Source organism: Raphanus sativus, chromosome 2 (genome assembly GCF_000801105.2).
Source record: "Raphanus sativus cultivar WK10039 chromosome 2, ASM80110v3, whole genome shotgun sequence".
NCBI classification, from domain to species: Eukaryota; Viridiplantae; Streptophyta; class Magnoliopsida; order Brassicales; family Brassicaceae; genus Raphanus; species Raphanus sativus.
Window position 1 is genome coordinate 8,660,969 of NC_079512.1, and position 27,472 is coordinate 8,688,440.

Consider the following 27,472-nt stretch of genomic DNA (forward strand, 5'->3'; position numbering starts at 1 on the left):
ATAACCTGTATTCTGAGGCTTAGATACCCATAAATCAGCAGTCAGACAGACCCTGCCACGATGCTTCTCCAACAGCCCCTTCAACTTCTCCTTCTCTACTTCATATCTCCTATAGACATCAAGAGAAGCCGTCTGTCTACAGATGGGTTTACACTCGGGATTTAAATACTTATCTCTTTCTCTAACCTTCTCAAACTCCACATATCGAAATGGTAGATCATGGTAAATGATAGCCTCAGTAACCATCGCACGATCTACCAAATGATCATACACAGGTCTATCTACCTTCTTAGGCATCTTAGAACAACTCTCTAAGTGTCGCTTCAACTGATTAGTACCATGGGTTTTACTATTATAAACTAATTCTGAACCACAGTGATTGCACTTAGCCTTTTCTGTTCCATCTTCTATCCTCACTAATACAAAATCTTCCCAAACAGTAGAGGTTTTTCGACGCTTACGTTGAGATTTTGCTGCTTGTGTTGATGCAGTTGCTTGTGTTTCTGTTTGAACCTCTGCTTCTGTTTGAATCTCAGCTTCTGTTTCTGTCAACTCCTCTTCTACATCAAATTCAACATCCTCCTCATTCATTTCATTGTATTCACTTCGAGCTTCAAGAAGTGCCATTGTTCGCAGAGATTCAGAGTCCATCTCTGCCAAAAAAACTATAGGAACAATAAAATATTTCTATGACGATTTTGACCCTCGTGTCCCTAACCTATGTTAATCAATGCCATTCCGGTTCACACCCGGTTTAATGGCAGTTTACTCACATTTCTCTTTTAACCACGTGAATCAAACCGAACCAGTCCATCTTTGTAATTGATTAACCAAACTTATTAAGCTTTCAAAGAGTTTCCTTCATAATGTGAAACGTTATGACCATTCTGATCCCCAAAATGGAACACCATTTCTACTTTTGCACTACCAAATTCAAAAGGCTTTTTTGTTTCCTTACACGATTTTTGGTTCACCATTTATTCTGGAAAAATGTGCAATCAAAATCGACATGGTTTACTCCAAACCGATTGTTGCCCACAAGCTGCTCGACGTAATTCCTCAACCGGTTTTACTATGTCATGCCCCTGTCACGTGCCTCGTACGTGACAAAAGCCAGAACCTCTGCTTTTATTTTCTTTTCGCCTTTCTTCTCCCGCCTCTACTCTGTTTCTGAAGAACACTCAAGATCCTTTACTATGAATCGTTTTCCTCCTCTGGCAGATCCCAAGGCCGAAAGGCTCTTCAAACTCGCCAAAGATCTCCACGCACAAGGCCATCACATCAAGGCCTTGGAGGTCGTCCAAGAGTTGTCTCTCTTCGCCAAAGGGAATGACAAGAACCCTGTAGCTTACCTCCACGGTACTATCTTCAGAGACCTAGCTGAAAAAACAGAGAACCTTGATCTGAAAGTCACGTACTTGCTTGGCTCTGTTGAGATCTTTACCGCTTGTAGGCCTTTTTTCTCAGGGGTTGCGGCGTTGTCACTCTTCAACTTGGCTCAGCTTCTTGATTCCAAGCTCTATTACAAGAAAGCCCTGGCTCAAGCCAACGAGATCATTGATGCTGCTCAGAAACTAGAGTATCTGAAGCATTTTATCGAGACTGCAGAGTCAAAGCTCGCTGAATTCAAGAATGGGACTCATCTCGCTGAGGACTCTGAGAACTCAGAAGATATGGAGTCAGAGGGAAATGAAGATGATGATGATGATACCAAGACAGAATCTGGTTTCGTTAGAGGATTAAAGACGTACTGGTTAGGGTTGAGAGTTGACCAAAGAAGGGACTTTATGAAAGTAAGCATTGCGGGTTTTACAAGTTATGTCCAGAGATTATATGGCACAGAGGGACGTGATGCTTTGGAGAAAGTATTGGCTTCCGTTAGGAAAGACAAAAGATGGAGGCTTTGGGTATGTCGATCTTGCTTACAAGAGTTCTCCAGTGCTGAAGAATGTAAGGATCATCTTGAACAAGAACATGGTGCAGGGTTTCAATCTCGTGTAGCAATGGCTCTAGCACAAAGGGTAAGTGAAGCCTGGGGTTGTATGATAACATCTGATGGAGTTTGGGAACCTTTGGATACACTAGCCGCTGTCGAAATGATCAAGACTCGTTCTGAAGATATGAAACCGTTTGTATATGAGAATGGATGGTCCAAAGATTTGCCTTTCGATGCTTCGGATGAAGAGCGCAGTAAGTTACTCCAGGAGATTCGGTTTCTACTTGTGACGTTTTGTGACCGTAAGATTCTCTCACGTAGCGTTATAGACTTGATGGTGTATCGTGTGGTCAGCCATCTTGAGAAACTTGGTGTTTCCAAACAAAGTCTTATTGAGTGTGGCCTAGTGGAAACACCTCAGAGTATCTGCTTTTTGGAATGTCGTGAACTCATTCATATCCTGGAGCTTCTCAAACGCATAAAGTGTGAAAGGGATGATGCTACTGAGCTGGTTTGCAGAGCAGCGGACAGTTTTTACAATGGTAATCGAGTTAAAGAGAAGATTGACTTTGACATGAAGTTTTCATCTCTGCTTTTGGATAAGAGACTGCTGCAAGGCGAGATTGCTCAGTTCGATGAGGAAGGTGCAATCAGATTCCTAAATGCCAATGCTCACTACGCCAAGGCAAATGCTGGTGGGGATGATTTCATATCCTGGTTAACGGAAAAGTCTTCAGGAGATGAGAAATTCAAGTTTCCGAGACCTATCAGAGCACACAATCTTGATGTTTGGATGGCAGTTCTGGGAGCCGTTCAGTTCACATGTAGGACTTTGGGAACTCAATACTACGCAAAGAAGTTAAGGATGAGAGATTTTAGTAAAGTTCTTCTTGACGCCAAGAACTTGTGTAAAGGCGAAGATGAAAGGAGAAGGAATACTCCGGATGGTCAGAAGAAGACATATGCATCTCTTCTATGCAATGAATGTGAAAAGAAGCATTTAAGGACAGACACAGATAGTTCTATCGTGACAAGACTATACTGTACTGCAGTAGTAGATATTCTCAAAGGAGAATTGCATCCGAAATTTGGTCTTCCAGAGTTAGAAGATTGCCTGAATGTTATACGTGATCATAAAAATGTCAGTGATGATGTGGTGTTGGATTCCATAGAGCGCCTGAAATTAGTGATGACCCATAAGGTTTATTTCTTGATCTCAATTTTTGATTAACAAAAGGATGTATCATAGTATTGCTGTCTTAAAAGTGTTTATTTATTTGCAGGTTCTTCTACTTGATTCAAAGATCTTTCTGATTGAAAACTCAAGGCTCAATTTGATCAACGACCTCGTCAGACTTTCTGTTTTTGACTACCGCTCTTACATCCTTCGTCCCCTGAAAGAGTTTTTGTTGGTTGGTTTGAAACAGAGAGTTTCCTTCCATCTTCTCTATGATTTGGTCTTCCTTATATTATATTTGTTGTGTAGGAAGGAATTGTAGATATGGAACGCAAAGCCAAGTTAGCTGCAGCACAAGCAGATCGCTTACTCGAGGAGGAAATGAAATCACCGTCAAAAAAGAAGAAAAATAAGAGCAGCAAGGTCTTGTACAAAAAAAAAACCTTTCATCTTCACTCTGCTTTTTCTCTTTAGAATTAGTTTTTTCTAATTACTGTTGATGTCTCTGCTTCTTCTAGGAAGAGTTAGCTGCAGCACAGGCGCTGAAACTTTTATCCGAGAACAGACAAGACAAAGAGAAGAATTCGGGGTCAAAGAAGAAGAGACGCAGAAACAAAAAGGTTGTTGAAGATGATGTGGAATCTCTGTTTGCTTCCCTGATTTTGTTTTTTCGGTTTGTAAGAATGAATGGGGTATTCATTGGCGTAACAGAGAACTTCAACAAGCATGCCTGGACTTCTCGATCAGAATGTCGAACGGTAAGTCCTTTGTTTAGAGTCTTTTCGCAAGTTTGATGTACTGTTTTTGTATGTTTTCTCAGAGCACAATGTGTTCTTACTTATGTCTAGTGTTACTTCTCCATCACCTAAACCGGGGGAAGAAGATTCTATGGAACACGATCAAGAGGAAGCTGCTATTGGTAACCTTGGTTGTAAAAGAGCTTGGTAACTTTTAAATGCATATTTCTCATATCTCTCATTTGCCATCTTCAAGATATGCAAAACATGCGTGGAGAAGAGTCAACGTCGAAACATTTGGAGCCAGCACATGCAGAAGGTCAACCCATATATAACTCAGCTCTTGCTATGACGCTGAAGGTAAATCAGACACAAGCAAAAGAGTAGTTCTGAAATGAATAATTCTTACTTCTTTTCTTTGACTAAATTGTGGTACTGCAGGCTCTTTGTTACACTGAGATTCTTAAAGAGTATTTGGTGCAAAACCGTAATCAATTTTATGACCACCGGGAAGAACGAGTTCCTTTTGCAATAGGAAATTTCTTTACTGCGTTTGTCTCGAAGCAAATGAAAGAGGGACTCAACAGTTACCTCTTAAGCGACTTACTTTCTTCCATAGAAGAAGTTTATTCCATGGTTTGTGCGGCAGATAAAATTTTCAAGTAAAGTTTTGGTTGTTGTTGTCTTAATGTCATCCTGTTTACTTTTGAACTCTTTTCCAGACAAGTCATGCCGCTGAGCTACTGGTATCCATCCTTGAGTTTTGGCCTTGCTGGGAATGTCCTGAAATAGAAAACGTGGTCACTCATGTTTTTACACTGGAGGAATATGAAAGAATGAGTTGTAGCAAATGCAAAAAGAAGCCAAATTATCCAGAGCAAAGTTCTTATGGACTCGTTATTGCTGCAGATTCGATCAGAGACCTGAAGGTACGCTTCATTTTATTTCCCTCTTTGTCTTTCCTATGCACTACCACTTAATTAACTTGTTGTTGTTGTGTGTGGTTTGGTTATATATATGCAGTGTGCTTTTGGGGATATAAAGTTTGAGGACATCCTTAAAATGATTCGGATGGAAGATAAAATGTTATGTGACATTAAAACAGGAGGATGTGGAAAGGCAAACTTTGTTCATCACAGTATTAGTAGATGCCCGCCTATATTCACAGTCGGTAAGAAAAGTTTTAACCATGACATCGATCATTTCATTTAAACAATTGTTGGTGGGTGTTTTACTGGGGTTTGCAACACTAGTGCTGGAGTGGGAGAAGCATGAAACGGAAAAAGAGATATCTGAAACAACAAAGGCTTTGGACTGGGAGATAGATATGAGCAGGCTATACGAAGGCTTAGAACCAAACACTAAGTACCGGCTTGTGTCAATGGTAAAATCTGATAAAGGGTCGTAAATGTTTTGTCCTGTTATCTCTTCTGTGTTTTTTTTTTCTGTTAGGGGCTCACAATGTGGAAAATGTATGCAGGTTGGTTGTGGTGGTGAAGAAGAAGAATACCTATGCCTAGCTTATAAGAAGAACAGATGGGTCAGTTTCGGTCATGGAGCTTCTTCAGCAAAAGAGGTAAAAAAAAAAAGAAGAAACAGTTCTTGATGTCTTTCTGGAGTTGAGTGTGAACTTAGACATTATATTGATGTGCATCACAGGTTGTTGGTACCTGGAAGAGTGTGGTCAGATTCTGTGGAGAAAGGAAGGTTCGGCCAGAGATTTTGTTTTATAAAGCTTTGCAATGGCCTAACAAGTGACAAAATCATATCTCAGTATAGAAACCGATTCATGTATTAACTAACAGCTACGTATTCCAATTCAAAAGCAGTTTTGGTCCTCGTCTTTACAAAACAATTGACACTGAATGGAAATTGCAAGCAGTGAACTTAAAAGTTGTTTAAAGAAGTAATGTGTTACTTTATGCAATGGAAACATATGAGTTTCCTTACTTATTATTCAATGAACTCACAACAATCAAAAAGCCCTATAAGCCAGCTTTCCTTACACTATGTTCACAATGCTAATATCTGTTAGATACTATAGAATGTTGGTTTATTATGGTTAAGTGATAACCACTCTGGTTTAAGTTTCCTTTAGCTTGACTAGAGTATTTAAAGTAATGTGTAACAGACTTTACGGTTAACACATTAATTCAATACAGTTCAATATGGTATCAGAGCTGAGCCTGTGAGCGATTCACCATCATGAGTTCTTCGATTTCGCAGCTGCTCTGCTTGTTCATTGAAGATCTGATCGTCTTCGAGCTCGAGATCGTCTTCTTCGTTTACCTATTCTCGGCGCTGCTCCTTCTCATCTGTTGAAGCTTCCTGCGTTTCTTGTTTTTCACTTTGATTCTTCAATTTCTGGTGATTTCGACTACGTCAGATTCAACAGTATCCTCCGATTAGCGTCGCGATGAGCTCAAATCAGTCCAATCCTTCTAATGCGAATCAATTCTTGGATCACTATGCGAATCCATACTACCTCCATAGCTCCGATCACGCTGGCCTCGTGTTGGTTTCCGATCGTCTCAATTCCGGTGCAGAGTTCCATTCATGGCGTCGTTCTGTTCGAATGGCTCTCAACGTTCGTAACAAACTTGGATTTATCGACGGTACGATTCCTAAACCGCCTGCTGATCATCGTGACTCGGGATCTTGGTCTAGATGTAACGACATGGTCGCTACTTGGCTGATGAACTCCGTCTCCAAGAAGATAGGCCAGAGTCTACTGTTTGTTTCCACTGCTGAATCGATCTGGAAGAATATCATCTCTCGTTTCAAACAAGATGATGCTCCACGAGTTTATGAGATCGATCAACGTTTGAGCTCGATTCAGCAAGGTTCCGATGATATAACTACTTACTATACTGCTTTAGTTACTCTTTGGGAAGAGCATAAAAACTATGTTGAATTGCCTGTGTGTTCTTGTGGAAAGTGTGAGTGCAATGCTGCAGAATTATGGGAACGCCTTCAAGAGCGTGGCAGAGTCACCAAATTCTTGATGGGGTTGAATGAATCATACGAAAGCACTCGTCGTCATATTCTGATGTTAAAACCGATACCATCCATTGAAGATGTGTTCAATTTGGTAACTCAGGATGAGCGTCAGAGAGCTATCAAACCGGGTTCAACACCAGCAAGTGTGGTTTTTCAGGCCTCTGGACCAGATGAGAATCAACTACCTTCTAATCCTCCTGGTCATTCCGTCTTTGCAGCAGCTCACAACAACTCAGGCTATCGTCCAAAACAACGGCCTTTGTGTACTTACTGTGGGCAACTTGGTCACATTGTTGATAAATGCTTTCGCCTTCATGGATATCCTCCTGGCCACAGATTCAACAAGTCATCTAATCCTGGACATGGCAATTATCCTACTGCCGGTTCTATGCCTCGTGGACAACAAAATTATGGTCCGCGACCAGTGCAACATCAGCAGAACAATCAGTATGCTCAACCACAACAGTCTCAACAAGCTCATGCTGTTATTCAACCGGTTGTTCCTGCTGCATCATCATCGACTTCTCTTCCTGGTCAAATGGATACTGCTCATATCCAGTCTTTGCTTCAACAACTTCAGGCTTATGTTAATCCTTCTGTGAATGCAATTTCTAGTAAGCAGTCTTCTATATCTGAGAATGGATACATGGCACCTCAATCCACATCCGGTATCATTCCATTTCCCTCTACTAGCCTTAAATTTCAAAACAATATCCTCACTTTTCAAAATCAATGCCTCTCTTCTTTATCACATTCGATTGCTAGTGACTCTTGGATAATTGACAGCGGAGCTACTACACATGTCTGTTCTGATCTTTCACTTTTTAGTAACACTTCATCTGTGCTTGGTGTTACAGTCTCTCTACCTAATGGTCTTCATGAAACCATTACTCATATAGGAACTGTGCATATTAATTCATCCATCGTTCTGCATAATGTTCTTCACGTTCCTTCTTTCAAGTTTAACTTGATCAGTGTTTGTAGTCTCTTACGTGATAGTCAACTATCTGCTCATTTTTATCCTGATTTCTGCTTATTACAGGAGTCTATTCAGGGCTTGATGATTGGTAGAGGCATTCTTCTTCAAAATCTTTACGTTCTTGATACTGATACTGCTGCTACTATGTCTTTCTGTGGATCCTTGCAAGCCGATGAGACTCTCTGGCATCAACGCCTTGGACATCCATCAGCTTCCAAGTTAAAGCAAATGTCTGGTGTGCTGAATGTTCATGTGTCTTCTGTTGATAAGTCTTCTCATTGTCCTGTTTGCCCCTTGGCAAAACAGAAGCGTTTGTCTTTTGAGTCTAGTACTACTGTGTCTGTTTCACCATTTGATTTGATTCATTTCGATGTTTGGGGTCCTTTTTCAGTTGAGTCTGTAGAAGGTTATAGATATTTTCTTACCATTGTAGATGATTACTCCCGTGTTACTTGGATCTACATGATGCGCAATAAGAATGATGTTTTGACTATATTTCCTGAGTTCATTCAATATGTTTTCACTCAATACAACTCGGTTATTAAAGTCATTCGTAGTGATAATGCCCCTGAACTTGCTTTTACTCAACTTGTTAAGCAACATGGCATGATTCATCAGTTTTCCTGCGCATATACACCACAACAAAACTCCATTGTAGAACGTAAGCATCAACACATATTGAACGTTGCGCGTGCATTGTTATTTCAATCAAATGTTCCCTTGTCTTACTGGAGTGACTGTGTGTGTACTGCAGTGTTTTTAATCAACCGGATTCCTTCTGTTCTTTTAGGAAACAAGTCACCATATGAAATGATCACTAAGAAGCCACCGAATTACTCTGTTTTAAAATCTTTTGGCTGCCTTTGTTATGTTTCTACTCTGCCTAAGGATAGAAATAAATTCACTGCTCGTGCTGATGCTTGTGTCTTTCTTGGCTATCCATCTGGATACAAAGGTTATAAGGTCTTGCATCTTGATACAAAGAAAATTTCTGTGACTCGTAATGTGGTTTTTCATGAGAATGATTTTCCTTATAAAGATGATAAGTCTCTTTCGTCTCCTGCTTCTCTTGATATCTTTGACAACACCATTTTGCCATTACCAATTCCGGTGATCATTGATACTATTCCTGAGCATATAGATACACATTCATCTGCATTTGCACCTGACCCTGTTGTTAGAGAGACTGTTCCGATAAGCACAGGTCAAGGAAATCTACTAAGTGGAAGACCAAAACGTAATGTCAAAACTCCGAGTTACTTGTCTCAGTATCACTGCTCTCTTATGCGCTGTTCTCTTCCTCAAACTACCCTTGATTCATCTTCTATTCCATCTCTTCCTTCATCTACCACAGCTTACCCAATATCTTCTGTTCTTACCTACACAAATTTTACCCCTTTATATCAATCTTATATCCTCTCTTACTCTCTAGAAACTGAACCCACCTCTTTTAAAGAAGCCATGTTATCCCCTCATTTTCGGAAGGCTACTAACGAGGAATTGCAGGCTATGGAAGCTAATCATACCTGGACTGTTGAATCATTACCTCCAGGGAAGAACGTCGTTGGCTGCAAATGGGTATACACAATCAAATATAACGCTGATGGTACCATTGAGCGTTACAAAGCGCGCTTGGTTGCTAAAGGATTCACACAGCAAGAGGGTGTCGATTTTACTGACACGTTTTCTCCCGTGGCTAAGCTTGCGAGTGTCAAGCTTCTACTGGCTCTTGCTGCGATTCAAGGATGGAGTATGTCCCAAATGGACGTCTCTAATGCGTTTCTGCATAGTGATTTGGATGAGGAGATCTTCATGAGTCTACCTCAGGGATATGTTCCCGCTTCTGGCTCTTTACCCCCAAACCCCGTATGTCGTCTTCACAAGTCCTTATATGGCTTGAAACAAGCTTCACGACAATGGTATAATTGTCTTTCCGCTGTCTTTCTCTCTGCTGGATATATTCAGTCACCAGCAGATAATACCTTGTTCGTGAAGTTATCTGGATCTTCTTTCGTTGCGGCTCTGGTTTATGTGGACGACATTATGATTGTTGGGAATGATGATACTGCAGTTCAGCAGTTGAAAGCCACGCTTCATCAACACTTCAAGATCAAAGACCTTGGTCCTCTTCGGTTCTTTCTTGGTCTGGAAGTGGCACGCACATCTGCAGGGATTTCAATCTCTCAGCGAAAGTATGCGTTGAGTCTCTTATCTGATACAGGACTTCTTGCGTGTAAACCAAGTCCCATTCCAATGGATCCATTGGTCAAGTTGAGCAGTGAGTCAGGAACTCCTCTTGTGGATCCTTCTCCGTTTCGAGCTTTGATTGGTCGTCTCCTCTACTTGACGATAACCCGCCCTGACATCACGTTTGCAGTTCACTGCTTGAGTCAATTCATGAGTGCTCCAACTGATGTTCATCTTACTGCGGCTCATCGGATCCTACGATATATCAAAAACAATCCTGGTCAAGGATTGTTCTACTCTGCTTCTTCAACATTATGTCTCAATGCGTTTTCTGATGCAAACTGGGCTACTTGTCCTGATAGTCGTCGCTCGGTAACTGGTTACTGCGTCTACCTTGGAACGTCATTAGTTACCTGGAAATCTAAGAAGCAAGACGTGGTTAGTAGGAGTAGCACAGAAGCAGAGTACAGGAGTATGGCTCACACGACTTGTGAATTACTTTGGTTGCAACAACTCCTTACCAGCTTGAAGATTCAGGTTACTGCCAAAGCTAAACTTTTCTGTGATAACAAGTCGGCAATGCACATAGCAACCAATCCGGTTTTTCACGAGAGGACAAAACATGTGGAGATAGATTGCCACACGGTTCGTGATCAAGTCAAGCGAGGTTTCATCACTTTGATGCACGTTTCCAGCGCTAACCAGCATGCAGATATCTTCACGAAGCCGCTGCATTCTGGTCCCTTCCGCTCCTTGCTTGATCGGATGTCACTTTCAAGTCTCTTTCTTCCTCCTGATGCTTTAGCTTCAGAGACTTGACGGGGGGGTGTTAGATACTATAGAATGTTGGTTTATTATGGTTAAGTGATAACCACTCTGGTTTAAGTTTCCTTTAGCTTGACTAGAGTATTTAAAGTAATGTGTAACAGACTTTACGGTTAACACATTAATTCAATACAGTTCAATAATATCAATCAAGTGTTAATATTGAGCTTAAGAAAGAAAAAAAAAGAGACAAATATGTTCACAGTACTTCAAATCCAACGCATTATTCTACATCGATTCTAAATTTCTGCATTTACATCAACTCCCTTTCCTACATCATCATTGAAAAAGCTTTTATTTGTCTTGAGAATGTTTTAAACCAAGCTCCCAAACACAATGGATACTTTCTTTATACAATGGAAACATATCAGATTCCTTACTTTCTTATTCAATGGTCTCACAACAACCAAAAAAGTCCTATAAGCCAGCTTTCCTTACACTATGAGAAAGCATCCTTTTGATCTATGTATCCTTCACGCCACCTTGTTAAATTGTTTAAACAAACTCAACATCGTCATTCAACTTTTTCAGAAAGCTGTGTTACGGAAAATGGTGGTATTTTAGTCAAATGATCATATCAATCAAGTGTTAAAGTTGAGCTTAAGAAAGGAAAAAAGGGAGACAAATATGTTCACAGTGCTTTAAAATCCAAAGCATTATTCTACTAAGACCCTGTAAAGGTTTTGACTTAAAGACCCAAACATCAGTTCTAAAGTTTTGCATTTACAACGAATCCCTTTCCTACATTATCATTGAAAAAGCTTTTATTTGTCTTGAGAATGTTTTAAACCAAGCTGCCGAACACAATCTTGTCCGTCCCCATAATCTGGCCCCTCACCTGCAAAGCCAATGAAGTGGGTGGGAACTAAGAACACAGAAGAAACTAAAAAACATAAGCAAGTATGTAGTAGTAGGAGCTTACATTTTCAAAAAACAGAATCTCAGGTCGAATCTTCAGTTTTACAAAACTGGTGAGAACACTGTTCCAATCTCCAATAGCCTGTACAAGCAGCAGAAACTCAGTTTAACTTGCAAAACCTAAGATCACATATGGAGTAACTTTCTTGGTATTACAAAAAAATGTCCGAAGCTTTACCTCTTTCTTGGAAGCGAAGTATCTGATCCATCTATCGTTTTCGTAAGATATGCAATTGTATTGATCTCCGCACAAGCAAACCTGAGTATTACAACATTTGGAGTTGGATTCTGGTAACAATAGTCTTCAATAAGAAACCCAACAAGATACTTACCATGGACACAAGACGGTACTTAGTGAACACACTGTCACCTTCGTATTTGCATATCTCACTGATATCAATTTCAGTAGCCAGAACAGAAGTTGTAGCAGAGATCTCTTCTTCAGTCTCGTTGTTCTCCCACTCAAGTGCTATCCAATACCCAAAAAATAAATTCTTAAACTAGTTCGCTTCGTAAAAAAAGAACAAAACAAAGTTGAAAGTGGGTCTTTGTACCAATTGTGAAAACAGATGGAAGGGGGGTATTGATCACACGTTCAACGTAGTTTCGTTTCTCACATCCTTCCTTGTCACAAGGCATCATCAAGGTGGTTCTGATAACCTTAAGGAGGTTCTCAAATGTCAAATCCTCAAATGCAGACTGTGTGATAATAACCACACAAAAAAAGTTTCTTAGCATCACTGTAACATGAAAGAAGACAAAAGGTAACAAAAAATGACTTTTACCTTGAATTCTCTGAGTGAATTAGCAATCACGATTGGACCATAAGCAAGTTGGAGTGGATATTCGGTATCCAATTTGCATCTGTTGCACATCTTTTTGAGCGTTTCGTAAACTTCAAACTTGGATTGAAGAGGTTCATATCCAGTTTCCCAGCGAGGAAGAAGCTCCAAGATGGTGACCAACAAGTCATAAACACCGTTTGGTTCCTGCAGACAGAGTAAAGAACAAGAAGAAGATAAGCTTATCCACGTAGAAAGGTTATAAAGGTTGAGAGAGAGAAGAGAGACCATGAGAGATAGATTGCTGAGAACGAAATCACGGAGTTCAAAAACGAATTCATCTTCAGTGAAGCTGGACAGAAGCTCTTTTCTGAAAACGCTGATTTTCCAGAGAGACTGCAACAACCAATCACGTTCTTGAGAACACTAAATCAAGATCTAAGGGAACAAAGATAAAGCGATTGTTAAAGAAACCTTGAGTATAGTATCAAGAGCTGAAGCGCGAGTGGCGTTTGGTTTCTCCTCTGTTTTCATCAGCTCATCATGAGCGTGAGCGTCGTCATGCTTTACTGAGCGATCTCTGAACAATATAGACAAGCACTACTAGTCAGCGGATAACTCTCGAGAAAAAAACGTGACTAGAGGATTGATTAGTTAGTACTCACGGATCAATTTTCTGGTCAGTTTCTTTTTGAGCCTTTGATGACGACTCCGTCTCCATGATTAGATCTCCGGGAAAACCAATAATGGCTTTTTTCTTTCTAATCAGAAGACTTTCTCTCTCTCTGGATTTTTCTCGAGAAAAATGCAAAAGAAACGAAAGAGAGACAATGAGGAGAACACTAAAGAAAGAAGAATGCAAAAGATTTTTGATCAGCAACAGACAGTCGGTTCGTTTCTGCACGTGAGTGTCACGTGATACTCATTATGAAAAAGAGCGCCAAAATTGATTGAATCTGTTGTGATCTTCATAAACAAACCTTGGTGCGCACCACAGCAACATATTTCTAGTAGAGCTCAAACTATACGAAATTTTTGTTATTTTTTCGCTCTCCTCTTTATCTCATGATTCATAAACAAACCTTTCCGGCTTTTACCTCAAAACTGTTCACTAATACACTCAAAATCCAGTAAAAACTGTAAAAAAACGTTAAGCACCCCCACAAAAACGATTTCTAGAGAAATTCTATACAAATACTACCCATAAATATGAATGGAGAAGTCTCTAGTTCTATTGTTTCCTCATAATATATACACACGAAATAAGTCATAAAACAGTTTTTGTCATTAAAATAGTACATAAAAGAAAAATAACCAATATAATTTTTATCAAGAATAAAATTATTAAAAAATAACATTTAAATAATTGAATATTTTAATTTGAAATATTATTTTTTTAAATTTTATATCTAAATCCTAAATTTTAAAACCTAAGTCATAAACTCTAAACTTCACTTCCCTTGAAAACATAAACAATAATTTTTAGGGAAAATATATTAAATCTGAAATTTGAAGTGATTTGATTTTTATTGAATTTCTAGATGATTGTAAGAGAATCTGAGAATTTGGTGTAATTTTTTGTTAAGCAATTTTAAAATATCAATAAAATTATGAGATTTGGATTTAAATTTTCAAAACTAAAAATCTTCTCTCAAACATTCTAAAAACACTTAAAACAATGCAAGATCTTCAACTTAAACTTTGTTAAAAAAAAAAAGTTCAGAGTGTTTATTGAAATAACAAGTTCAATAACACTAAATTTTAAAGTATTTTTTAAAATCATTGTTTCAATAAAAGTCTTTAAACACTTTAATTAACGCTTTTAGTCATTTTTATTTTTTGGATAATTTTTATGAAAAAAATATCATTTGGTATTTCTCAAAAATAAATAGGGAAATTCAAATTTTACCACAAACTTGATACAAAATTTTAAATTTACTTTTAAAATGATCATTTTTATAAGTACCTTGAAGTAAAATCATGGCTATTTTCTTTAGCAATTTAGAAAGCCAAATTCAACTACACTGCTGGATTTTACTTCACTGTATCTTCATGTTAACAGCTTGATCCAAATGATTAAAGATGGAGATCTTTTCCAGATGATCAAATATCCAGGATTCTCCAGTATCTTCCCAATCTAATAATGATCATAAATATTGTGGGATTTCACTATTACCTGAATGTCTATATATACGAAAAGTTGAACAATGATCTAAGATTGACATCTTTTCACAAGTTGAGGAAGAATATATTAACATTTTTAGCGGTTAGTGGTGATTTGAGGAAGAATATGTTCAGTAGCGATTCCAAGAAGAAATTCTGGGAGAAGAGATGAATCAGTCTTCAGCTATTTTCTGCAGATTTACCTGAGTATGGTTTGTCATCTGCACTTCCACGATCATCTTCCATGGTGGTAATCTCTGAATCTGAAATTTGAATTTTTTGGTTTTCTTCATGGAGAGTGGCGCTAAGGTATGTGAGGTGATACAAATTCCAGTATTCTGTAAATTGTTTTTTTACTCTTTATAAAATATCTCACAGACTTTTTTCATTTCTTTTATCATAAATTCTTACCGAGCTAGCAAATTTAATATTAGACTAGATTCTGACCCGCACAGTTGTGCGGGATTATTTATACTTGTATTTTATAACTGTTAAATTAAAGTTTTATAGTTTGATGATATTTTATAAAATTTGGTTCCTTAGATTGTATTTTTGGATTTGGTTGCGGTTTAGTTATGGGTTTTGGCTTTTAGTTCAAGAAATATAATAATAGTTTAGTTATTTATGAATTTGAGTATGATTTGATTTTTTATTATTTTGATTTGGTTTAGGTCATTTAATTTTGCAATTATATTTTATTTATAGTGATCTGTGTGCTTGCGCGGATTACTTTTATTTATAGTTATAAATTTATATTAAAAAGTATATAATATTTGTTATGTATTAAGTACTTAATAGTAGTCTTAGTTTGGTAGAACCACAAAATTTCAAAAATATAAGATATTATCCAAATTATTTAATATTCATTACAACCCGTGATTATAGCATAAATTTGAAATATTGCAATATACTATCTTTGATATTGTTACTGACATCAAATATTGAGTATCAATGGAAGCTGATAATTTAAAATTAAAAATTCACAGATTTAGGGATATATGTGTTTCAAAGATATATTATATATTTTATGTAATAGGTTTTGAATTTCAAATAAATGAAATTGATCTAAAACTATATAGCATGATTTTTTTGAAATCCGTATTTTATAGCATGTGATATCTTCTTATGAACATATGATCGAGTGTTCCGCTGATTTTTTGTTTAGGAATATAATAGAGATTTGGGTATAAAATATGCAACATGTTTGATAAGAAGAATTCGATGTTATCTTGTAATCTAAAACTACTACATATCATATGGTGTTCATAAAAAATAGACCACAAGTCAAACGCTCCTATAATTGGTCGCAACAATTTATAAATCTTGATTTTTGAGTTCATAATCAATCCATGGAAGTTGACCATATTAATCAGTCTTAACATATAGGTTTCAAAATGTGGATGCAACAACAACCGATCTGTTTATTTGATGGTATTTTAATAAGTTCAAATTGATTTCTCTCATATTAACAGTTTGGTTCAGATTTAAAAATTTGTTTGTTATTCAAATATTAATTCAAACAATAATTGGTTTAATTTAAATATATCAGTTACCATATAAAGTTGTACATGTAGTGTATTTTTATATTTAGTCACAACATGTTTAAGTCCAAATTAAAAACATATCACGGTAAAAATTAAATGGACTCTAAACTAATAGAGTATATGGTAATTTATTTAAATGATTTTTCTAAATAGGTTAATCTAGCAATTTATTATATTTTTTTCATACTTAATTCATAGAGCACCTCTATTCTAATATAACATAGGCTATAATGAAGTTTTTTAAAATAGGTAAATCTAGCAATTTATTATATTTTTATACTTAATTCATAGAGCACCTCTATTCTAATATAACATAGGCTATAATGATAAAATTTAACATAACAATTTTTATTTTCTATTTTATGATAAATTTTTAATTTTGACATTAATTATAATACTATAATTTTATTATACCAAATTAATTATTGCATTATTTTTAAAAATATATTTAAAATATTTGGTAGGATTTTGTTATAACTAAAAACAAAATTCATAAATTATTAATTTATTTAATGTAAATATTTAAATATATCATATTAAATAATGAATTAAATAGTCATAATATGACTTGTTAACAGTAGATAAAAAATAAGATTCTAAATTGATAGATTATATTGATATTCTTCGTAGGATGTGATGTTTGCAAGAGATTAGAATCAACCAAATTAGAAGAAAAAGTATAAAAGGCCCCAAGTATCACTTATACGATAAGAGGTCCACTGAGAGTTATTGTATACATAATCGAATTGTATATAAAAGTCGATCTAGATTTAAATTAATTTGTGTCAGTATATTGGTTTACTTATAATAGATTAGATATTGGTTTAATTGAAATTGGCCCGTTCAATTTGTAATAGCAGCGTGTTATATAATACCTAGATTAGATAATATCAAACTTTAAATGATCCATAAATTAAGCAGTTTTCTAACAAACTTTAAAGAGTCCAAAATTAATGACAACTCTTATAGTAGATAAATTTAGGACTCTATTTTAATAGAGTAGATTTTGGTACATATTACAAACTATTGTAATTACTAAAATATAATTAATATAAAATGTATGTTAAAATTTATAATATTAATAGGTATTTTGATATAATATAATATAGTATTTATAATATTATAAATTGTTATTTGCATAGTGTTCTTATGTTCAAATATTAGTTACATTACATTATATATATATATGTATATATTTTTTTTCACTGTTATGTTTCATATATTAGTTTATAGAGAAATTGCCAAAAATACCATTTTCATAGTACCACTTTTCATGTTTACACTAACCACTTTTACCACTACTTTTAATGAAGGGTCTAGATTTAAAGGTTTAGGATTTAGGGTTTAGATTTGATGTTTTAGGGTTTAAGGTATATAGTTTAGGGTTTAGAGTTTAGGATTTAGGGTTTAGAGTTAAGGATTTAGGGTTTATAGTTTAGACTTTAGGGTTTAGGATTTATGATATTGAATTTAGGGTATATAGTTTAGGGTTTAGGGTTTAGAGTTGAAGATTTTGGGTTTAGGGTTTAGAATTGGAGGTTTAGGAATTAGAATTTGGGATTAGAATTTTGAAAAACATATAAAAATAAAGATATAAGAGTCTTTACCATTTTAATAAACAAGATATTTTTGAAAATGTGTCTTTTGTGGTGGTAAAGATGAATAATGGTACCTTGAAAGTGGTATTTTTGAAAATTCCCCTAGTTTATATTACAATAATAATTAGCATAAATAATATAAATATAAATTTTACATCTAGTTTAGTAATACTTTCTTTTACATCACTAACTAATTATCAAATTGCTAAAGCAATTTTTTACTGATAGAAATTCCAAATTACAAATATTAAATTGTTAACACAAAATTCATCTTTTGGCTGCTAATAACATAGCATTCTGTTGAAAACATTCAAAGCATAATTATGAAGAAATATTATACATCTACAAGCCTTCATCCAGTTTGTAGTGGAGCAAGCATACAAAACACACTTCAACGTCTAGCTCCTCTTCTTGTTTTGAAGAACCTCTCCTTGATTGAGATTAACTCTTTTATAACCTCACTCATTCCCATCCGGTTTGCTGGAGACTCTTCAGAACACCCAAGTCCCACTTCTAAAACCTTTGTCAAGCACTCAGCAGCAGGGAAGCCAATTCTAAGGCCGTTGTTAAGAACCAATTCATCTGCCACATCCAAAACTTGCTCTGGCAATGCAGACTGGACGCAGCTACGGAGGGTATAGTCTCCTCCGAACATCTCATCAGTTGGTCGTTTTCCACTGAACATTTCAAAAATGAGAATCCCAAAGCTATATGCATCACCATGTACTGATATTTCTCCTCCCATTGCATATTCTGCATCATTAGTCACATAAACAAGATTGGACCAAGAAAAATATATTCTCTCTGTTCTCAAAAGAAAAGTTTTATAAATTATTTACGTAAATCAAGAATATAGTAAATGTTTACAACTAAATTTGTTATTTTGGTTTTATTATAAAATTTCCAATAACTATCAGTCAATGATATTTAGTCAATTCAAATATTCTCAACTATGTTTTTTAAAATATACAAAGTATAAAAATACTTTAAAGATATATTTTTTTTACCTTTATGCAACAACAAAAGAAAATAGTCTTTTACTTTCAGAGACGAAGGGAGAGTAATAGCATAATTCATTCAAACATTATATGTGGTGATAGGTTTACCTGGTGCTGCATAGCCGATGCTTCCTCTAACTCCAGCTGAGCTAAGTTGGTTAATGAAGGTTTCCTGGTCAAATTTGAGAAGGATCCTAGCAAGACCAAAGTCACTAACATGGGCGGTTAAATCATCGTCTAAAAGAATGTTGCTTGGTTTAATATCGCAATGAGCAATAGCTTCATGGCAACTAATATGAAGATACTCCAAAACAGAAGCCACATCTATCGCTATGTTAAGCCTTTCCATAAGTGTCAACGTTCTTGAGGGTCTAGAAATCTCTGCAAATTCCTTTGGATGCAGCCACATATCCAAGCTTCCATTTGGCATGTACTCATAGATTAGAGCTCTAAATTCATTTCCTTGGAAATCAATACTCGAACAAGCTGTCAATAGTTTCACAAGATTGCGATGTCTAATGTCTTTTAGGGATTCACATTCTGCCATAAAGCTCTTCATTGCTCCGCGTCTCTGCATGTTTAGAACTTTCACAGCAACAACCTTGTTCTCAGCATGAAACAATGCTTTAAACACACTACCAAAGCTGCCAGACCCGATCAAATTACTCGAAGAAAAGCCATCTGTCGCATTCCGAAGATCTCCATAACTTATCATTTCATGAAAAGCCCCCAAGGTGGAAGGAGTTGCTTCATTGGTATTTTTCTTCTTTCTGCTTTTTAACCAAAAAAGAGAAACTGAAACTATGAACACAAGCATAAGCAAAGATATGCCTATACTTACCCCAATCACAAGTTTCTTTTTTGAATTTCTTGGTGGTTGTGTAAAACATGGCTTTAGTCGCAGTTCCAAGATGCCTCCACAAAGTTTCTTGTTTCCAGATACTGAGACAATAGTAGCATTTTTGAATTTTCCTTCTGTTGGCACAGTTCCCTCGAAGTTGTTGAAGGATAGATTGAGATACTCCAACAAGCGAAAGTTTGCGAAATATTCAGGGATTCTTCCAGAGAGATTGTTGCTTGAGAAATCAACCTCCTTAATACTCACCAACCCACTTATATCTGGAATGGTTCTATCAAAAGAATTTCCTTGCAGATCAAGTTTTTCCATTGAGAGACACTTTCCTAAAGACTTTGGAAGTTTTCCTGATAGCTTATTATGAGCAACAGATAAATTACCAAGATTTTCAAGTCGTCCAAAATCTTCTGGTAGAGAGCCTGTCAATGAATTATTTGACATGCTAAGAGAAACAAGGGTTGAAATTTGCAAAATCTCTTGAGGTATAACACCAGTTAACTGATTATTATTGATAAGTAAATATAGCAAATAGCTACATTTACCAAGACTTGGAGGAATGATTCCTTCAAAACTATTGTTGTACAGATAAATTTTTTCTAACCGAGTGTTGTTGCCAAAAGAATATGGTATCTCTCCTGACATTCTATTTGCATAGACACCAAAATTCACCAATCCTGGAAGTTTCCCAAAAGAGGCTGGGATTGGTCCTTTCAATAGATTGTTGGTCAACCAAAATGTTTGTAGCCCTATGAGATTCCCAATGTCATCAGGAATGCTCCCAGATATGAAATTGTTTTGAAGAAATAACTGGTTGAGGTTCATTGACAGATTGGCAATGGAAGCGGGCAAGTCACCCCCAAGCCTGTTGAATCCCACATCTAAGTTTTGCAGTTGGGTGCAGTTAGTCAAAGCAGCAAGAAATTCAAGATCCCCAGCTGAAGAACTTCCAAAAGAATTGTAACTAAGGGCTAGATCTTGCAGATCTTGTAGTTTTGCAAAGCTCGGAGGAATATTTCCTGTCAGACTGTTCAGCTCCATGCCCAAACGTTCAAGAGTTGAAATATTTGAAAGTGTTGATGGAATGACTCCTGTGAAAGAATTACTTCCGAGAGACAAATATCGAAGGTTTGGTAGCAAATTACCAAAATCAGGACTCAGGTTCCCAGAGAAACCACTATCAAACATGCCCAAATACTGAAGTGAAGACAAATTGTAAATTGCAGGAGGAAAAACACCAGAGAAATGGTTTGTATCTAATGCAAAAACCACCATTTGAGTCAATCTAGCTATGACATCAGGAACTTCGCCTTCTAGATAATTTTCTGCAGTGGAAAGTTCTATGAGAGATGTCAAGTTTCCTAGAGATACAGGGAGTTTTCCTTTCAGGTTGTTTGTACTAAGGTCTAAGTAGACAAGCTTCATCAGTGATCCTAGTTCTGACGGAAGACCTTGTGCAAGATGATTTGAAAATAAATCAAAGGCCAACAATCTAGAACAGTTGAACAGACTGGCTGGAATCCCTCCTTCCAGAAAATTTAAGCTCATATTCAAGTATTGAAGTCTAAACAAGTTTCCCAGTTCCCGAGGGATGATTCCACCAAAATAGTTATCAGGGAGATCAAGTGATATGAGAAATGAAAGGTTACCAATAAATGGTGATATCACTCCACCCAATTGGAATCCTCCAAGGTCCAAAGCAGTAACTCTCTTGTGTTTGCGGCCACATGTAACTCCCGTCCATTGGCAGAGAGAGTAGGAGTTGTTCCATGAGGACAGCAGAACTTTTTTCTCCTTAGAAACTTGAGACTTGAATTTCAGTAAGGCTTGCTTATCAGTTTCATGGCTATTACCGGATGTTTCAAGTAACATGAGAGCACCTAAAGAAAGGAAAAGAAAGAGTTTCATGTTTCTCGTATTTTGCAGGAAAAGAGTACAAAGAGATGAGCAAAATGCCAAAATGTATAATGAATATATTCCAAACGTGTATTGGGGGCTATTTTCTTTCACATTGACCCAATCAAACACAGAAGACTTTTGGAAAAATCAGATAAGGTCAAGACTGAAAAGACAGGCGATTCTGAAATATCTGAAGGCAATAAGAGCTACTGCACCCAAGAGAAGTGGGGAGTAGTCGTTAGTGGAGAAGTCACTTTGGATTTATTTCGCTTGATTTCTGGTAATTACGGTTTGCAAAAAAAAATATATATAATGAAAAACATAAATTTTAAGATTATAAACAGAAGTAAATGCATATTTCAATCCCATCAAAACTATATTTAAGAAAATATAAATTGAAATTAACTTTTTATTTTTTATTTTATTTTTCCGTTTACATCTATTCTACATGATCACTAAGAGTTTTCATGCGACATTCGTAGAAATAATATTAATTGTACATTTATTTTTGTAGAGACTTTTAGTTCATATTTAAACATCAATATTTTTATATTTTAGTTTCAACTGTTTGAAAAAATTTTAAATGTATATTTGTACCCTTATTTCTTTTAATTTGGTTTAACTATCTTAATTTGATTTTCAACCATCTCAGTATAGAATGATCCCTGACTCCCACCCACCCGTCTGAGACCAGCAAATAAAAATAACCACAATCTTTACTCGGACCTAACGGTAGACTAACTCATCAATAAAAATTCGAGGACATGGAATATTCAAACGATTCAGAGTCTGTTTGACCCTGAGGATGTTAAAATTATTCAAAGTATCTCGCTAAGCAGATCTACGATAACGGATAGAGACGGCTGGCACCACAGTAACAACGGGAGGTATACGGTCAAATCTGGTTATCAGATTGAAAGGGTATATCCAGACAGAGACCGTGCAATTCCGGAGTTGGGACCATCCATTATTCCATTAAAGGCACATTGTTGGAAGATAAAATGTCCAACGAAAATGAAACATTTTATTTGGCAAATGCTGTCGGTTGTATAGCGGTTAAAAAGAATTTCAAAGGTAGAGGAATACAAGGAGATACTATATGTTCAAGATGTGGAGACCAGGAAGAATCCATCAATCATATTTTCTTCGAATGCCCACCAGCGGTTCAAGTATGGGCCTTGTCTAGGATTCCATCAAATTCAACAATTTTCCCCAGCAAATCATTATTTGCAAATATGGATCATTTATTCTGGCGGGTACCCCTCGTAATCGACGATCATCAATTTGCATGGATCCTATGGTATATTTGGAAGGCAAGAAATTGTAAAGTTTTTAGTAATTTGGATATTGATCCATGGGATACTCTTCAGCTGGCAGAAACAGAGTCTCGACTTTGGAAAGAAGCACAAAGTTCCCTTAACCAAGGATTCGACGTTTCTAAACAATCAAACACAACACAGGTTCCACTAATCCCAGGCAGGTGGTGCTTCTCGGATGGATCATGGAAGGGTGAATAAGAGCTTTTCAGGCCAAGGGTGGTATAGTACGTTGGAAGGTTTTGATGGGTTAATGGGTGCAAGGAACACGAGAGCAAGTCTTTCTCCTTTGCACTCAGAGATTGAAGCTTTAATTTGGGCAATGGAATGTATGAGGAACTTGAGGCAGTATAATGTTACTTTTACAACGGATTGTTCGCAGTTGGTGAAGATGGTTTCGGAACCAGATGAATGGCCAGCCTTTACAAGTTATTTGGAAGACATACGAAGCTTGAGAAGAAGCTTCACTTCGTCGGAGGTGGTCCATATACCCAGGACAAAGAATACAAAAGCGGACTGTCTAGCACGCAGTGCAAGAAAGCAACCGTCTTACGTAGTCCACATGGATTCGGATCTTCCGGTTTGGTTAACAAAGTCAATATGAGTCTGTATTGTTGCTGACAAAAAAAAATCTTGATTGGATTTTATTTAAACTTTAATAAAGTAAAAATTATATCATACAAATATATTTAAAAATTATATTTTATTTAAAAAGTTTCCCCTAGTTATTTTTAAAAAAATCTCTTATCATCTAGTTTTAAATATATAAATTTAAATTCTAATAAAATTATGATTTTTATTTAATTAAAATATATGAAACTGGACAATCATTTTGTTAATTAAGCTGATGAATAGATAATTCAAAATAAAATTAGGAAAATTTCAATTCTACCACATGTTTGATACCAATTTTCAAATTTACCATTAATGAATGACTATTTTCACAAATATCTTAAATTTTTGATAAAACAACACTAAGCTAAATTTTAAAAACATTTATAGAACATTTATAAACCATACCTTTAATACTAAGCCCTAAGAAATAATCACTTAAGCCTAAATCCAAATGTTAGTATATTTTTTGATTGGTGGTATTTTTTGAAATGTGATACTTAAATTGTGGTATTTCTAACAATTTCTCAATAAAATTTTAATTATTTAACTATCAAACAAATATTGATAAATTGTCAAAACTACCACATTTCTAGTACTATTTTTCATGTTTACCTTTATCATATCTATACTATTAAAAGAGAATGAGTCTTAAAAAAAATTACTTTGCAAGTTGTTTGGACCCTTTCACTATACATAAATTTTTTTGGTCATTCCATATACTTTAACAACACATTACAAACATTTAAATACATACTAATGGTTGCCCGAAAATTTACGGGTACAAATTTTGTTGTAATATAATATTTTGTGTTTTCGACCTGAGATAATATATTTTAATATTTTCAAAATCAAAAGTGAATTTTTGGTAGCTAATTTTAAAATATTTATTTATTAATACTTTTAAAAATTTTAAATAGGATTTATGTAGTATTTAGTTAAATTTGTTTTACATATTTTACAAATAAATATTTGATTAAATTGTTTATAACATTATTGTTAGAATATATAGATATATATATATATATAGTTTAATTTGTTCGTAGATTAAATTTTAGTCCATAAAAATTATTAAAATCCAAAACATCAACTAATTTGACAAATAAACTCATACTTGCAACAAAAGTATAAACACACAAAAAATTATTAAGAAGAAACAAAAACAATATATATGTGAATTCAGTTGATTTAATAAAAATTTAAGAATATAAAAAATTTCATAAATTAAGGAATATACCTTTTATTCATATTTATTCTTTGGATTTTTTATGATTGATGTAATTTTTCTGGTTACTTTCCTTTAGATAAAATCAAAACATTTTTTTTTTGTTTTTGAGATTTTGAAAAATGATGAACTTGTAAAGAAAATAATATTGGCGATTTGTTCTGATTTGATAACATTTAAAACCTCTTAAAAATGAAACTATAAAATTATAAATAATACATAAAATATTTACAAATTTTAAATTTTATGAATTGTTTCTCCGAAGTTTTAGAATTCTTATAAATAGTTTCATAAATCCTAATAAATGGTTTTATAACTCAAGAAAATAATTTGTCATCAATGGTCAATAATTTAAAATCGTAACTTTAAATAATTTTATAAAGATTTTATAAATATTTGGTAAACTCCTATAAATAATTTTATAAAAAAAAATAAAACTTCTGTGATGATTTAAAACCTATTAACCATCATAAGCATTTTGTAAACTCCTATAAATAACGAGAAATTCTTCTTTATAAATGGTTTTACAAATATTTATAATATTTTATATAGATCTTTATATATTGATTTGTAAGCTCTTATTAATGATATAATAATCATTATTGATGATTTAAAAACTTAAAATGATTACCAAATATTTATATAATTATATACTATTATATATCTGGTATAGATCATTACTAATGAATCAATATAAATGACTTTAAGTTTTAAAAAAAAAATATATATATATATTAATCATCACAGATGATTTTAAACTATTTTAAATAATTAATAAACTTGTTATATGATGCATCAATAGTTATTATAATATTTTTATTAAAGTTATATGTTTTATATATGTATATTATGACTTATATAGAAAATAAAGTTTTTATGATTGTTTATAATAGAAAAATAAAGCTAGTATATTAATTTTACTAACAACTTTTTAACAACATACTTCGTATAATTTATAAATAGACTATTAATGAAAAATGGAGTGATGAAGTATTATATAGAATTTTCATATTTGATACCATTTGATACTATAAATGATTATGCATAAAACTATGTAACTAGTTTGGCAACTAATATTAATTGATTCTATGATTTTTTTTAGATTTGATTAAAATAAATAAAAATTAAAAATCATTGACCTATAAAATTATAAGGATTTTTATCATACTGCATGTATGAGTGACGACACGTCAGCAGAAGTCAATAAATGACTTCTCATTTACTATATACTAGATTTTGACCCGCGTTTCAAAAGCGCGGGTATTATTTTTTGTTTTTATGAAAAATATTATTTGTTTGTAATTATTGAATGTATTTATCTTAGTAAAATTTTCTTTATAATAAATTTGACATATTAGAGTGCCTCTGATAAACTGTGTTTCTCTGATTTTATTTTATTCCCTCTTCAATCAATATATTTATTTGGCTTGTTGTTAAAATAAATGATTTTAGAACATAACTGTACAATACTTTTACATTGATATTTTATTTAAGCAATGTGACACATTTCTATATTAATTAAATACTTACATTGTAATTTGTATACAAATCAACATATTTATCTAGTTTGTTGTTAAAAGAAATGATTTTGAATTCAAATGTACGGTACTTTTACATTGTATTTTCTTCAGTTCATATAATTTTTTAAAATAAATTTCTTTCAATATAAGCTATATCAAAAATTAGTCAACTAAAGAATCTTTAAACAATTATTTACATAGCAATATAACATATTTATATATTAAAAATGATAGTTTATTGATATATTTTTAGGTTGCTACAAACCAATGCGGACCGAAAATAATCCAACTCGAACCTCCTACGGCATTTATAATATTCGAATGATATTTATTTAGTTTAAAAATCTAGGGGAAAAATATTGTGTATCACGAAAAAATATATGATCAATTAGTGGTTTCCTAAAATGTAAGAAGTTTAAATGGATTTGCTGATTTTATTTGGATAGAGATATTTTTTAAATTAAAATACAATCCAAGTTTCCAAACAATTTTTTTAACTACAATCCAAGTTTTCAAACAAACTTATTCTTTATAAATGTTATCCAAGTATCCAAACACACCGAAATTGTACTTCACCTTTAATAAGATAGATGAGGATATGTACCCAAACTCTAGCCATAAAATCAGTTATCACTTATATATTAATTGAGAAACATTACAATATTTAAGTGTAGCCACGTATCATTACCAGAATGAAATTCAGAATTCTTAGAAAATATGTTGGTCGAATTAAGTATATATTATAGTTTCTATTAAACTAATTATAAATTTAACTAAAGTATGAAATTACTATTTTATTTTCTTTCCTTAAATAAAAATTACGAATTACCAAATATGACTAATATATAAATGACAATTAATGATTCTAATAAAAAAGATTTGATAACAATCTATATATCCTCCATAATTTTTGTTTAATTTTATATTATTAAAATAAATGAAACAATCAAATTAGCTATAAAATTAAAATTTGGATTTTTTCATATATATTATATTTTTAATTTGAAAAAACGACAATAAATTACTAAAATTGTTAAAATTATTATGTTAAAAATTAATGATCAATGGTTTAACATCCCTTATATATTAATTGAGAAACATTACATCATTTTTTTTATAACATCACTTTCATTAACTTATGAAGATTGTAAATGGTCTACATGAAGCAAATGAGTAATATAATTCGGAAGATAATAATATATA

The 27,472-nt window shown here is 34.2% G+C and overlaps 3 protein-coding genes across 4 annotated transcripts; 1 reads left to right on the plus strand and 2 right to left on the minus strand.

Moving 5' to 3' along the window:
* The first annotated feature begins 862 nt into the window (after window positions 1–862).
* LOC108833036 (uncharacterized) lies at window positions 863–5,688 on the plus strand. 2 transcript variants are annotated; one of them, XM_056997165.1, is made up of 14 exons: window positions 863–1,359; window positions 1,468–3,137; window positions 3,220–3,348; window positions 3,423–3,536; window positions 3,632–3,733; window positions 3,825–3,871; window positions 3,962–4,032; window positions 4,107–4,210; window positions 4,292–4,486; window positions 4,573–4,779; window positions 4,874–5,021; window positions 5,104–5,234; window positions 5,331–5,426; window positions 5,510–5,688. In XM_056997165.1, exons 1-14 carry the CDS (start codon window positions 1,080–1,082, stop codon window positions 5,606–5,608), a joined length of 3,393 nt encoding a protein of 1,130 aa, XP_056853145.1. In that variant the 5' UTR covers window positions 863–1,079; the 3' UTR covers window positions 5,609–5,688. The 2 variants fall into 2 exon arrangements, with proteins under 2 accessions (XP_056853145.1, XP_056853140.1); XM_056997160.1 differs by having other exon boundaries at window positions 863–3,137.
* Window positions 5,689–11,443: 5,755 nt separating this feature from the next.
* On the minus strand, window positions 11,444–13,491 carry LOC108840706 (uncharacterized). The gene is made up of 9 exons (XM_056992463.1): window positions 13,207–13,491; window positions 13,016–13,121; window positions 12,830–12,937; window positions 12,545–12,748; window positions 12,314–12,458; window positions 12,092–12,228; window positions 11,938–12,018; window positions 11,764–11,841; window positions 11,444–11,679 (listed from the first exon to the last, which is right to left on the minus strand). The coding sequence occupies exons 1-9, from the start codon at window positions 13,260–13,262 to the stop codon at window positions 11,626–11,628; spliced, it is 969 nt and encodes a 322-aa protein (XP_056848443.1). The 5' UTR covers window positions 13,263–13,491; the 3' UTR covers window positions 11,444–11,625.
* Window positions 13,492–18,037: 4,546 nt separating this feature from the next.
* On the minus strand, window positions 18,038–21,692 carry LOC108826287 (probable LRR receptor-like serine/threonine-protein kinase At3g47570). Its single transcript, XM_056997171.1, has 2 exons — window positions 18,953–21,692; window positions 18,038–18,599 (listed from the first exon to the last, which is right to left on the minus strand). Exons 1-2 carry the CDS (start codon window positions 21,603–21,605, stop codon window positions 18,238–18,240), a joined length of 3,015 nt encoding a protein of 1,004 aa, XP_056853151.1. The 5' UTR covers window positions 21,606–21,692; the 3' UTR covers window positions 18,038–18,237.
* Window positions 21,693–27,472: the final 5,780 nt, after the last annotated feature.

Bases quoted from the DNA above. Each gene is read 5' to 3' on its own strand.
- LOC108826287 (XM_056997171.1), bottom strand. From the start codon at position 21,605: ATGAAACTCTTTCTTTTCCTTTCTTTAGGTGCTCTCATGTTACTTGAA. The intron at 18,600-18,952 runs GTAAACCTATCA...CTAATGATGCAG, and splicing joins CATCGGCTATGCAGCACCAG to AATATGCAATGGGAGGAGAA.
- LOC108833036 (XM_056997160.1), top strand. From the start codon at position 1,080: ATGCCCCTGTCACGTGCCTCGTACGTGACAAAAGCCAGAACCTCTGCT. The intron at 3,138-3,219 runs GTTTATTTCTTG...ATTTATTTGCAG, and splicing joins AATTAGTGATGACCCATAAG to GTTCTTCTACTTGATTCAAA. The intron at 5,235-5,330 runs GTAAAATCTGAT...AAATGTATGCAG, and splicing joins AGTACCGGCTTGTGTCAATG to GTTGGTTGTGGTGGTGAAGA.
- LOC108840706 (XM_056992463.1), bottom strand. From the start codon at position 13,262: ATGGAGACGGAGTCGTCATCAAAGGCTCAAAAAGAAACTGACCAGAAA. The intron at 12,749-12,829 runs GTCTCTCTTCTC...CTCTGTCTGCAG, and splicing joins TCAGCAATCTATCTCTCATG to GAACCAAACGGTGTTTATGA. The intron at 12,229-12,313 runs GTACAAAGACCC...GGTATTGGATAG, and splicing joins TCCATCTGTTTTCACAATTG to CACTTGAGTGGGAGAACAAC.